This window comes from Salmo salar, chromosome ssa11, assembly GCF_905237065.1.
Source record: "Salmo salar chromosome ssa11, Ssal_v3.1, whole genome shotgun sequence".
NCBI lineage: Eukaryota > Metazoa > Chordata > Actinopteri > Salmoniformes > Salmonidae > Salmo > Salmo salar.
In genome coordinates this window covers 61,336,790-61,350,495 of record NC_059452.1, presented here as the reverse complement: position 1 = coordinate 61,350,495, position 13,706 = coordinate 61,336,790, and the positions used below count along the sequence as shown (strand labels likewise).

General features: G+C 41.8%; 1 protein-coding gene across 2 annotated transcripts in view; it reads right to left on the bottom strand.

Moving 5' to 3' along the window:
* The window catches only part of LOC100195713 (protein zer-1 homolog), a 76,359-nt gene extending 70,455 nt beyond the window's left edge, over nt 1-5,904 (bottom strand). Inside the window, exons 1-3 of one of the 2 annotated variants that reach the window (XM_014127846.2) lie at nt 5,755-5,904; nt 2,590-2,931; nt 2,124-2,274 (exon numbers count right to left, since the gene is read on the bottom strand). In XM_014127846.2, the coding sequence (XP_013983321.2) occupies nt 2,124-2,274; nt 2,590-2,756 (318 nt within the window). In that variant the 5' untranslated portion in view covers nt 2,757-2,931; nt 5,755-5,904. The remainder of the gene's footprint in view (nt 1-2,123; nt 2,275-2,589; nt 2,932-5,754) is intronic. The other variant, XM_014127847.2, reaches the window with a different exon arrangement.
* Nucleotides 5,905-13,706: the final 7,802 nt, after the last annotated feature.

Here is a 13,706-nt window from a genome sequence, read left to right as displayed (position 1 = left end):
TAGCTTGCTACTCAATGTAATAAAGTAATGACTTTTCAAATAAGTTACCTTACACGTTATGTTGGCTGACAATTTGTTAGCTACACTGTCCTTACGAACCACATAGCATATCATTACAGCAGTATGTACCGGTATGTTAGCTACCTACCTAACGTTAGTAGTTATACAAACTTGACAGAAAATTAACTATAGGCTATCTGACTACCCAACGTTTATTGACTTGATTATTCCCGTCATTCTTAGTCTAGCTAAATGGTATAGTCGGTGTGCGTTCTCAATGGACATTTGGGTGCTTTCGTAAATTTGCTCTGGCTATCTACACTAATTTCAGAGCACTCTCATCTGAGTGTACCAGAGCACAGGATAATGAACTTACTCAACACCGGTTGAATATGGCCGGTGTCAGTAAAGTCGGCAAAAAAGCATTGTTTCCAGCAGCACAGTCACCAACGCTCCGGTTAACACGAAAACTGCCTGACTAGCTCTGCTAGGGCGAGTAAATTTGTGTCTGGAAGTAGCTAGCCAACGTTAGCTTGGGTGCTTGACTGCCATTGTAAGGCCAGAATGCTCAAATCAACCCTACTCCTCGGCCTGAACGTCCAGTGCGCGCACCGAGAGCTCAACAGTCTGAATTTACAAACTGACAACGCTCAGAATTTATGAGCGTCACGTTGTACAGCGCCATATTTTCTGTTCCATCCTAACGGTAACGCAGAGGGTTTTTCATAGAATAGAATCACCGTAATATTAATCAAATTAATTAAGCAAGTACCAGTCAAAAGTTTGGACACGCCTACTCATTCCAGTATTTTTACTATTTTCTACATTGTAGAATAATAGTGAAGACATCACAACTATGAAAACACCGGTCTCCCGTGTGCCCTGCATTCTGTAGTACAGACATGGCCTGCTCTCCCTTATGTAAGGAATTAGGTACTTTCCCATGTTTACTACAGTATGCATTGTAGACTGCAGAGTAGCCTAATAAACAAATAAACACATTTCGTAAAAAAAAAAAAAAACTCTTTCAAATTGCAGATGTTTATTTAGTTATGGATCCAAAACGAATTACTATGGGAATAAATATCACTGATTTACAGAAATATTGGAACAAAGTTGTCTCTTGAAGGTAAACAATTTAGAATCCTCCAATCCTGTAGCCTACTCCCTACCGTCACGTTGTACAGCGCCATATTTTCCATTCCATCCTAACGGAAACCCTGAGGGTTTCGTTTTTCTCTGAATAGAAACACCATAATGTTAATCAAATTAATTAAGCCAAATTTCTTCAAATCAATCCCATATACTATGTTATTACAAAAAAGGTTTTAAATTCTCCGGTAATGCCAATACGGAATAGTATCAAATGCTTCTCAAAGATGCCCTCTGGTGGTCAAACTAGAAATAACTTGCAGTAATAAAAAAATGGCTGACAATTTAATGACGTGCCACAGAATTCTGTGGCAGCATGCAAGGTGTTTCGCAACGTTTAAAGGAGGAACCACTGTACCATACCCCATTCAAAGGCATTTAAATATTTTGTTTTGCCCATCCACCCTCTGAATGGATGAATACACAAACCATGTCTTTAACCTGTCTCCTCCCCTTCATCTACACTGATGAAAGTGGATTTAACAGGCGACATCAATAAGGGATCATAGCTTTCACCCGGATTCACCTGGTGAGTCTGTCATAGAAAGAGCAGGTGTTCTTAATGCTTTGTTCACTCATTGTATGTGCTTTTTTTTGAATTAGTAAAATTTTGTCATTGGACATAATTATACTTTTTCTGCATCAGTGCGCCTGGCTGTTGTTTTGGTCCTGATTAGAAAGAAGGTATTGTCATGGCTTATTTGTTTAGAGGTTAGCTTACGCCTAAGGTACTTGGAGAAACCATTCCAATGCCCTCCAGAAGGAAACACTGCCACCCCACCTGTTTCATGCATGAAAAACACAGCAGGGGCACTTGTGGGATTTCAATGTATTTTTTTTATTCACCATTATTCTACCTATAGCCTGCTCTCAGATCTATTTGTACTGTATAGCCAACTCCTATGGTCCACAGGGGCTATACAGAACAAACAGAACTGGGACCAGACTAATCTACCTCCACAATGTCCCACCTGTTTCCCAATGCCCTCCAGGTCCCTGTCACGCACAAAGTCCTCCCTCAGCTGTACCCGGGTGAGCCTGGTGCTGTGCGGGTCCGAGAACAGCTGGAAGAAGCCGTCCTGCGGCTCAAAGTTACTGTCCATATGGACCAGCTCCATGTATCTGAAGATGAATACATAAAACAGCAGAAAAATAATTATTCAAGACATAAGATCAAATTGATATACAGTATCAAACTATGGTTGGCATTTGACAATTCATTTACATACATTATACATTGAGATTTGAAGCAAGTCATAAATCAGTGCTCATGAGCTGCTGCTAATAAAGTGATTGATCGTGAAAGCACCCTTGACACCTCATAAGACCATAGCAACATAATGTGAAAAATTAGACAAACCAACAAGCAAAACCAGTCTGACATTGCTTAATTGAACATTAGGATTAGCACCCATTACAAATCCCAATTATACGTACGTGTTGACCAGCTTGTCACAGATCTCGCTGGGCAGGAAGATGTCTGAGCACAGGCAGAGCTTGTTCCTCTCTCCCAGGTAGCACATGGTCCTCCTCAGGTTCCTCAGGCAGAAGGCTGTGGTCAGTGCCATGAGGCTGTCGGGGTTGTCCCCTGCCTTGGCTGCCATGTCGGCTGCTGCTTCTCACTTCCCCTCTGTTTGACAACAGGGCAAAGCAGGTGGCCTCAGGAGGTAGGTGCCGGGCAGCTCTCAAAGGGTAAGCATCGGGATAGATGAGGTGGTCACAGAAGAGGCAGTGTGCTCAAGACCTCCCCAACTCCGGGGTTAGGTCTACAAGAAGCTGCTGGAGACAAAGACAAGTTGTTCTCATTAGGAGACTTGACATTGCTTTGATAGAAATATCAAAAAGTATATACTTCATGTTTAGGGAAATGGCAATTACAGTCTAACGATGCACGTTATTATCATAAACTCATTGTTAACACTGTAAATCGTGTCATAAAAATGTATGATTAAGACTGTAAACAAAGTATTTGGCTAGATAGTTCGCTAAATAAAGCAAGCGTTTCCATTTGAGCAACACCTAAACAAGTGGGACTTGGCAGGTGAAATTCGTACCAGTTTGTCTGCTACATGGCCAAACTAAATGGATTTAGGAAAATCCAAATGGCAACACATGTAATGACAAGCTTCGCTTCCATAACATTAACGTGGTTCTTTCAATTAAGAATGTTTGCGGTAACAAGCTTAAATATTTAGCTAGATAGCTAACTGCTTAGCTACTTCTGAATCATTAACGTTAGCTAGCTACATTTGATGGCAGTACTTAACTAAGTTACCGAACTACAAACACCGACAAATTGATCAAGTTCAAATGAGTATGTCAGCTAGCCACGTCATGGAAGGGGTGAAGTCAAAACATTTTTGCTAAGGCAACTACACTGCTCAAAAAAATAAAGGGAACACTAAAATAACACATCCAAGATTTGAATGAATTAAATAATCTTATTAAATACTTTTTTCTTTACATAGTTGAATGTGCTGACAACAAAATCACACAAAAATAATCAATGGAAATCCAATTTATCAACCCATGGAGGTCTGGATTTGGAGTCACACTCAAAATTAAAGTGGAAAACCACACTACAGGCTGATCCAACTTTGATGTAATGTCCTTAAAACAAGTCAAAATGAGGCTCAGTAGTGTGTGTGGCCTCCACGTGCCTGTATGACCTCCCTACAACGCCTGGGCATGCTCCTGATGAGGTGGCGGATGGTCTCCTGAGGGATCTCCTCCCAGACCTGGACTAAAGCATCCGCCAACTCCTGGACAGTCTGTGGTGCAACGTGGCGTTGGTGGATGGAGCGAGACATGATGTCCCAGATGTGCTCAATTGGATTCAGGTCTGGGGAACGGGTGGTCCATAGCATCAATGCCTTCCTCTTGCAGGAACTGCTGACACTCCAGCCACATGAGGTCTAGCATTGTCTTGCATTAGGAGGAACCCAGGGCCAACCGCACCAGCATATGGTCTCACAAGGGGTCTGAGGATCTCATGTCGGTACCTAATGGCAGTCAGGCTACCTCTGGCGAGAACATGGAGGGCTGTGCGGCCCCCCAAAGAAATGCCACCCCACACCATGACTGACCCACCGCCAAACCGGTCATGCTGGAGGATGTTGCAGGCAGCAGAACATTCTCCACCGCGTCTCCAGACTCTGTCACGTATGTCACATGTGCACACCTGCTTTCATCTGTGAAGAGCACAGGGCGCCAGTGGCGAATTTGCCATTCTTGGTGTTCTCTGGCTAATGCCAAACGTCCTGCACGGTGTTGGGCTGTAAGCACAACCCCCACCTGTGGACGTCGGGCCCTCATGGAGTCTGTTTCTGACCGTTTGAGCAGACACATGCACATTTGTGGCCTGCTGGAGGTCATTTTGCAGGGCTCTGGCAGTGCTCCTCCTGCTCCTCCTTGCACAAAGGCGGAGGTAGCGGTCCTGCTGCTGGGTTGTTGCCCTCCTACGGCCTCCTCCACGTCTCCTGATGTACTGGCCTGTCTGCTGGTAGCGCCTCCATGCTCTGGACACTACGCTGACAGACACAGCAAACCTTCTTGCCACAGCTCGCATTGATGTGCCATCCTGGATGAGCTGCACTACCTGAGCCACTTGTGTGGGTTGTAGACTCCGTCTCATGCTACCACTAGAGTGAAAGCACCGCCAGCATTCAAAAGTGACCAAAACATCAGCCAGGAAGCATAGGAACTGAGAAGTGATCTGTGGTCACCACCTGCAGAACCACTCCTTTATTGGGGGTGTCTTGCTAATTGCCTATAATTTCCACCTGTTGTCTATTCCATTTGCACAACAGCATGTGAAATTTATTGTCAATCAGTGTTGCTTCATAAGTGGACAGTTTGATTTCACAGAAGTGTGAATGACTTGGAGTTACATTGTGTTGTTTAAGTGTTCCCTTTATTTTTTTTAGCAGTGTATATGAGCTAGCTGAGGAACGCTCAACTCAATTCTCGTATATCGAGGCGGAGTTGAGTAACGTTATTGATAACTTTTTCCTCATTTGTGTTGTTCAACTCGGCGCCAATTGAATCTCAGCTTACATAGTACTTTCAAGCCGTTATGTCTCCATTTGAGCAAAACCAATTAGGACAAAGTCGGTGCTTGTATTCGATAAAATATCTTATTAGAAGTATGAATTGCAGCAACCCGCAAAACGGCCTCAGTTGTACAGGACCAAAATAAGTACATGTAAAAATTACAATTCTGAAAACGCTTACAAGTATCGACTAGGGACTCAATGTTGTTGCTAGCAAATCGCGCAACGGAGTTGAGAGTTCGGTCCTGACCTCACCTAGATGAGCGTACAGTGCGCTATGGCCGGCTAACTAACTACTGTAACGTTAGCTGTATCAAAAGTGTCAAGTACGAATGTATATTTATGTAGTGTAACCTGCAACCATGACATATAGCTATTTGCTAAATAACGTTAGTTAGCTACATCAAATCCATTGCTGGCTAGCGCAGCTACTATAACTCGCGTTAATTAGATTCATTAGCTAGTTAGTGAATAAATGTTTGGCGATCTACCTACTTTATACAGGATTTGTCAACATTGCTCATTTGCAGTTTATCGGACACTGTCATACCTTAGCTTTGCACACGGGTAGTTCTTTGGTTGATTCAATTAATTTATTGTTTTATCATTTATATTCTCCTGTTTCTTGTGTTCGTCTGATGTCAACAAAACAACCTCCTCTTCCGGTTCATCTGTGTTGTTATGAATTGCTTCCTGCTTCAGGGGAAGGTTATGTTAATTATTTCCCATCGAATTTTAAGAAAGCATATTATTGCATGATCACTGTTAGTTAAATCCTCTCCACATTTTGGATAAGGAAGGTAGCGGACTATTTGCATTGACACCCTTATTTTATTCTTATCTATTATTATTTTTTGCACTGGCTTGATGTACACTCACTTGACTCTAACCACACACACTGTCCAGTGGAGGCTGCTGAGAGGAGGACGGCTCATAGTAATGGCTGGAATGGAGTCAATGGAGTGGTATCAACCACATCTTTGATGTGTTTGATACCATTCCTCCCCTCAGCAGCCTCCACGGAAACACAGACACACGCGCACTCTGTTTATTATCTATGCATAGTCAATTTACCCCTACCTACATGAACAATTACCTCGACTACCCTGTACTCCTGCACATTGACTCGGTACAGGTACCACTTCTATATAGCCTCGTTATTGTTATTTCAAATCAAAGTTTATTTGTTATTTACAAGCCCTAACCAACAGTGCAATTTTTAAGTAAAAAAATAGGTATTAGGTAAACAATAGATGAGTAAAGAAATACAAAATAAAATAAATGACAGTGAAAATAACATTAGCATGGCTATATACAGGTGGTACCGGTACAGAGTCAATGTGCGGGGGCATCGGTTAGTCGGACTAATTGAGGTAACATGTACATGTAGATATAGTTAAAATGACTATGCATAGATGATAAACAGAGAGTAGCAGCAGCATAAATGAGGGAGTTGGCGGGTGGGGGGGACACAATGCAAATAGTCCGGGTAGCCAATGTGCGGGGGGCACTGGTTAGTCGGGCTAATTGAGGTAATATCTAAGTGAATGTATTTTTATTGTGTTACTAGTTTCCTTTTGTTTATTTAGCAAATTTGTCTTACTTTTTTTTAAACTCTGCATTGTTGGTTAAGGGCTCCTAAGTAAGCATTTCACGGTAATACAATTTGTTTTTATTAGCTATCTCAAACTGATGAGTTTTAATGAACTTGTAGCCAGGTCTGACATAGCATACACTACACAAAATATGTGCATAGTTACTGAAATAAGCTATTCTAATTATTATTTACATAAAATAATGCAAAATAGAAGAGTAACGATTGATTATGGTGACATGGCATAACAAAAAAAATAGCAGAGGTAATCCTTGCCCTAATTCATAAGTAAAATTCCGTTAGGCCATTGGTACAGTTTTTTTTTAATATTTTTTTTTATTTCACCTTTATTTAACCAGGTAGGCTAATTGAGAGCAAGTTCTCATTTACAACGGAGACCTGGCCAAGATAAAGCAAAGCAGTGCGACAAAAACAACAACATAGAGTTACACAAGGGATAAACAAACGTACAGTCAATAACACAATAGAAAATATGTATACAGTGTGTGCAAATTAAGTAAGGAGGTAAGGCCATAGTGACGAAGTAATTACAATTTAGCAATTAACAAATCAAATTTTATTTGTCACATACACATGGTTAGCAGATGTTAATGCGAGTGTAGCGAAATGCTTGTGCTTCTAGTTCCGACAATGCAGTAATATCTAACAAGTAATCTAACCTAACAATTTCACAACAATTACCTTATACACACAAGTGTAAAGGAATGAATAAGAATATGTACATAAAAAAATATATGAATGAGTGATGGTATAGAACGGCATAGGCAAGATGCAGTGAATGGTATAGAGTACAGTATATACATATGAGATGAGTAATGTAGGATATGTAAACATATAAAAGTGGCATTGTTTAAAGTGGCTAGTGATACATTACATCAAGATGGCAAGATGCAGTAGATGGTATAGAGTACAGTATATACATATGAGATGAGTAATGTAGGATATGTAAACATTATATGAAGTGGTATTGTTTAAAGTGGCTAGTGATACATGTATTACATACATTTTTCCATTATTAAAGTGGCTGGAGTTGAGTCAGTATGTTGGCAGCAGCCTCTCAATGTTAGTGATGGCTGTTTAACAGTCTGATGGCCTTGAAATATAATCTGTTTTTCAGTCTCTCGGTCCCTGCTTTGATGCACCTGTACTGACCTCGCCTTCTGGATGATAGCGGGGTGAACAGGCAGTGGCTCGGGTGGTTGTTGTCCTTGATTATTTTTTTGGCCTTCCTGTGACATCGGGTGGTGTAGGTGTCCTGGAGGGCAGGTAGTTTGCCCCCGGTGATGCGTTGTGCAGACCTCACTACCCTCTGGAGAGCCTTACGGTTATGGGCGGAGCAGTTGTGGTACCAGGCGGTGATACAGCCCGACAGGATGCTCTCGATTGTGCATCTGTAAAAGTTTGTGAGTGTTTTTGGTGACAAGCCGAATTTCTTCAGCCTCTTGAGGTTGAAGAGGCGCTGCTGCGCCTTCTTCACCACGCTGTCTGTGTGGTTGGACCATTTCAGTTTGTCCGTGATGTGTACGCCGAGGAACTTAAAACGTTCTACCCTCTCCACTACTGTCCCGTCGATGTGGATAGGGGGGTGCTCCCTCTGCTGTTTCCTGAAGTCCACGATTATCTCCTTTGTTTTGTTGACGTTGAGTGTGAGGTTATTTTCCTGACACCACACTCAGAGGGCCCTCACCTCCTCCCTGTAGGCCGTCTCATCGTTGTTGGTAATCAAGCCTACCACTGTAGTGTCGTCTGCAAACTTAATGATTGAGTTGGAGGCGTGCATGGCCACGCAGTCGTGGGTGAACAGGGTTCAAAATACTGCATAGTTTCCTAAGAACGCGAAGCGAGGCGGCCATCTCTGTCGGCGCCAAAAGTACACTGGAGTGATAGATGTGCAGATGTGGAAGTAGAAATACTGGTGTGCAAAAGAGCAGAAAAAAAACAAAAATGGGGATGAGGTAGGTAGTTGGTTGGATGGGCTATTTACAGATGGGCTGTGTACAGCTGCAGCGATCAGTAAGCTGCTCTGACAGCCGATGCTTGAAGTTAGTGAGGGAGATATAAGTCTCCAACTTCAGTGATTTTTGCAATTAGTTCCAGTCATTGGCAGCAGAGAACTGGAAGGAAAGACGGCCAGGTGTTGGCTTTGGGGATGACCAGTGAAATATACCTGCTGGAGCGCGTGCTACGGGTGGGTGTTGCTATGGTGACCAGTGAGCTGAGATAAGGCGGAGCTTTACCTAGCAAAGACTTATAGATGACCTGGAGCCATTGGGTTTGGCGACGAATATGTAGCGAGGACCAGCCAACGAGAGCATACAGGTTGCAATGGTGGGTAGTATATGGGGCTTTGGTGACAAAACGGATGGCACTGTGATAGATTGCATCCAATTTGCTGAGTAGAGTGTTGAAGGCTATTTTGTAAATGACATCGCTGAAGTCAAGAATCGGCAGGATAGTCAGTTTTACGAGGGTATGTTTGGCAGAATGAGTGAAGGAGGCTTTGTAGCGTAATAGGAAGCCGATTCTAGATTTAATTTTGGATTGGAGATGCATAATATGAGTCTGGAAGGAGAGTTTACAGTCTAGCCAGAAACCTAGGTATTTATAGTTATCCACATATTCTAAGTCAGAACCATCCAGAGTAGTGATGCTAGGCGGGCGGTCGGCCGAGGGCAGCGATTGGTTGAAGAGCATGCATTTAGTTTTACTAGCATTTAAGAGCAGTTGGAGGCCACGGAAGGAGAGTTGTATGGCATTGAAGCTCATTTGGAGGTTTGGTAACACAGTGTCCAAAGAAGGGCCAGATGTATACAGAATGGTGTTGTCTGCGTAGAGGTGGATCAAAGAATCACCTGCAGCAAGAGCGACATCATTGATATATACAGAGAAAAGAGTCTGCCCGAGAATTGAACCCTGTGGCACCCCCATAGAGACTGCCAGAGGTCCGGACAACAGGCCCTCCGATTTGACACACTGAACTCTGTCTGAGAAGTAGTTAGTGAACCAGGCGAGACAGTCATTAGAGGAACCAAGGCTGGTGAGTCTGCCGATAAGAATACGGTGATTGACAGAGTCGAAAGCCTTGGCCACGTCGATGAATACAGCTGCACAGTACTGTTTTTTATCGATGGTGGTTATGATATGATTTAGGACCTTGAGCGTGGCTGAGGTGCACCTGTGACCAGCTCGGAAACCGGATTGCATAGCGGAGAAGGTACGGTGGGATTCGAGATGGTCGGTGATCTGTTTGTTCACTTGGCTTTTGAAGACTTTAGAAAGGCAGGGCAGGATGGATATAGTTTTGCCGTGACACTTCAACACTGCCCAAATGCTCTGTCCAAACGCAAATATGCCTTGCATGGTATACAGTTTTGTAATGGTTTGGAACATAACTTTCATATGAAGGATAAATTATTTTTCAAATACAAAAAAAGATACACTTACAAACTTTATGCAGTTTCTTCTTCTTCTATGATATAATGGCGGTCCGCAAACCAACGTTAAAGGTGTATGCCGCCACCTACTGTGCTGAAGTGTATGGTCAATCACGGTTTACAACATTTCTAAATCCTCCTACCCAACTCAACAAAAAGAGCCCAACTAACTTATAGGCCCTCTAATAGACCCTCCCCATCCCCCAAATCCCTTCCAAACGCCCCCAACCCCGTCCCACTTCAATGACCCTACACTTCAATCTTTACCTCTCTTCAACATACTTACAACAATATAACAACACATGCTCCACCGTTTCATCAACCATATTATCCAGACACAAAGCATTCACATACTTGCCAACCAGATGTAATAACGGGTTCAACGTACAATGTCCTAAGCGCAATCGAACAAACACCACCACTTCCTCCATAGTTTGACTTTTGAATCTTGGTCCACCGACCTTTATTTGGAGGGCATATAAATGCCGGCCCTTGGGCTCAGAGTCCCATCTCTTCTGCCACACATCTATCAAAATGGCTCTGATCTTACATTTAGCCTCAAATCTACCCAGTGAAACATTAATATCAATTATATCTCGTTTCAAAGCTCTTTTGGTTAACTGGTCTACAATTTCATTCCCTTCCACACCCAAATGTGCTGGGACCCTGCAGAATCTCACTACTACACCCATTCTCTCAATTCTCCATAATAACATTAATACCTCTAATAGTAGGTCACTCCTATTAGATTTACTAGATTATAAACTATTTAATACAGACAGAGAATCTGAGCATACTATAATTCTAACAGATTGTACGTCCTCCACCCACTGGAGGACAACTATTATCGCAAACATAAAATTCAGGAACGTAAATGCCTGCTCCTGTGCGCCCACTATCTGGGCCAACCTCCAACTCCTTCAAACCACTCTCTTCAGCAAGCTTTCCAACTGTCCAGCCAAAACCACTGCCTTGTCTAGTAGTATATTCTCAACAGTCATCTAGAACAGTAGCAGTGGGATGCTCAACCTCATAGCCTTTCAACCTAACCCAATAAGCTAATGACATTTTTTTACGCCATATATCCAAAGGCATCTCACCTAACTCCAGATGTTGATTTAAATGCACCAATACATATCCTTAAAGCTATATACTGGATTCTGTCCAGCTTCTGAAGACAAGTCTTTGCAGCTGTTCCATAAAATATATACCCGTAATCAATTGTCGTCCTTATCAGAGCTCTATAAATATCCATCAACGATTGTCTGTCAGCACCCCATTCATAACTAGAGACCGAGCGCATAAGATTCACCACCTTCTTACACTTTGTTTCAACATTTATGACATGATCTTTCCATGTGTATCGCTCACTGAACCATAGACCCAAATATTTGTACTTAGAAACCCTCCCCATAGGCTGTCCATATAGAAACAACTGTATATTATCAGCAACTTTGTTCTTTGAGAAGAACATACAACAATCGACCATCTTTCAACATCCACTATAGCTTGTTGAATAGATTTGATCACGAGAGACATTCCTTCCCCTCTTCCAAATAGCTCCATCATCAGCATATACACATCGTTAATCATAATAGGACTGATAGCACTGCCTTGAGGAATACTATTGTCAACTCCATAGGCATCAGATAAAATGGATCCTATTTTAACTCGAAAAGAGCGATTAAATAAGGCCAAAACTCAGTTATATAATCTCCCACCAATACCAAGTCTTTCATCTTAATCAGTAGACCTTCTCTCCACATAGTGTCAGAAGCCTTTTCAATGTCAAAAAAGACAGTAGCCATTACTTATTTTATTATCAGAGTTTTTCAACATCATTACTCACCTTTACAAATGCATCCAAAGTAGATCTACCTTTACGGAATAGCCTTTGCCATTGAATCAATAAACCTCTATGTTCCAGGAAATATTACAATCTATTGACTATCATATTTTCTATCAGTTTACACAAGTTAGAGGTCAGTGCTATTAGTCTATAACTATCAACACATGAAAAGGCCTTGCCAGGCTTTACAAAAGGTAATATTACTGCACGTTTCCAACCAGAAGGTATAACCCCCTCACTCCAACTCGTATTAAATAATCCCAGGAGAACATGTATGACCTCATCAGGTAGATGCTTAAACATTACATAGCACAACTGACCATGACCTGGGGCTGTATATATCCACAGCCTATTAAGGATGAACGCATCTCATGTATGGTAAAGACAGCATCTAAAGAATAGTCAACAGTGTCCCTTTTCTTATACACATTAACGTGAGCATTTAAAATCTCACACCTGCGTTGCTTATATACTTCATCCAAAGTAACCCCACTATGTACCCTAGCAAATGTCTTCCCCAACAAGTAATCTTTTTCTTTATCAGTTACGGCCATTTTTTGACCCACAACCAAAACTGGAATTCAAGTGAACTTGCATCTTCCAGTTATCTTCTTCAACATAAACCATACATCCGACAGCTCAATACACCTGCCTATTGCAGAGCAGAACTGTCTCCATGCATTTCTCTTGACAGACTTAATGACCCTACGTATTAAAGCTCTCTTCCTTTGGAAATCAAGTAGATTCTCAGGAGTCATATTTCTACGCAACACTCTGTAAGCCCTATTTCTTTATTGAATAGCTGCAGTGCACTCTTCAATCCACCGTGGAACCACCTTCCTTTTCTCACCCACTTCATTCACTGGTACGTATAAATTCGCAGCACTCAAAATCAGAGAGGTCACAGAGGAAGCACAAATATCAACCGGCCTCTCTAAAGACAACTCTCCAACAGACTTTAAGCAATGATCACCAAACTTTTCTTCTGAATGGTACCCTATCTGGAATAGTAACATCAAAGTTCCTGGTACATGAAATCGGGAAATGATCACTTCCAACAGTAGAATCATTCATTACATTCCATTCACACATGCAATAGAGTTAGAAGCCAGTGTGAAGTCCAGGCAGGACGTAACCCTTCTAACAACATCAACTCTTGTACAACATCCATTGTTAAGACATAGTAAAGCTTGTTTTCATCATATCTTCCACAATAGTACTATTAGCATCTGTATGTGTGCTTCCCCATAAACTACTATGTGCATTAAAGTCGCTGCACCATATCTCTCTAGAGCCCAATTCTCCTGATATTTCATCAAACATCGTTAATGATAGTTGATGACGAGGGTTGTACAAATTGTGTAACTTAATATTACCACCTGCACTGTAGATTTCCACCATCACATATTCATATTCAGATGGGACAGTTATATCATAATATACAATACCTTCCTTTATGAACATAGCACACCAACCGCCCTGTCCTATTGATCTTTCACATCTTATTGAACAATAACCACAAATAATAAAATCAAGATGTGGTCTAAGCCATGTTTCTTGAACACATATCACATCAGGTTTGATCTTTAAATGTATTACATATT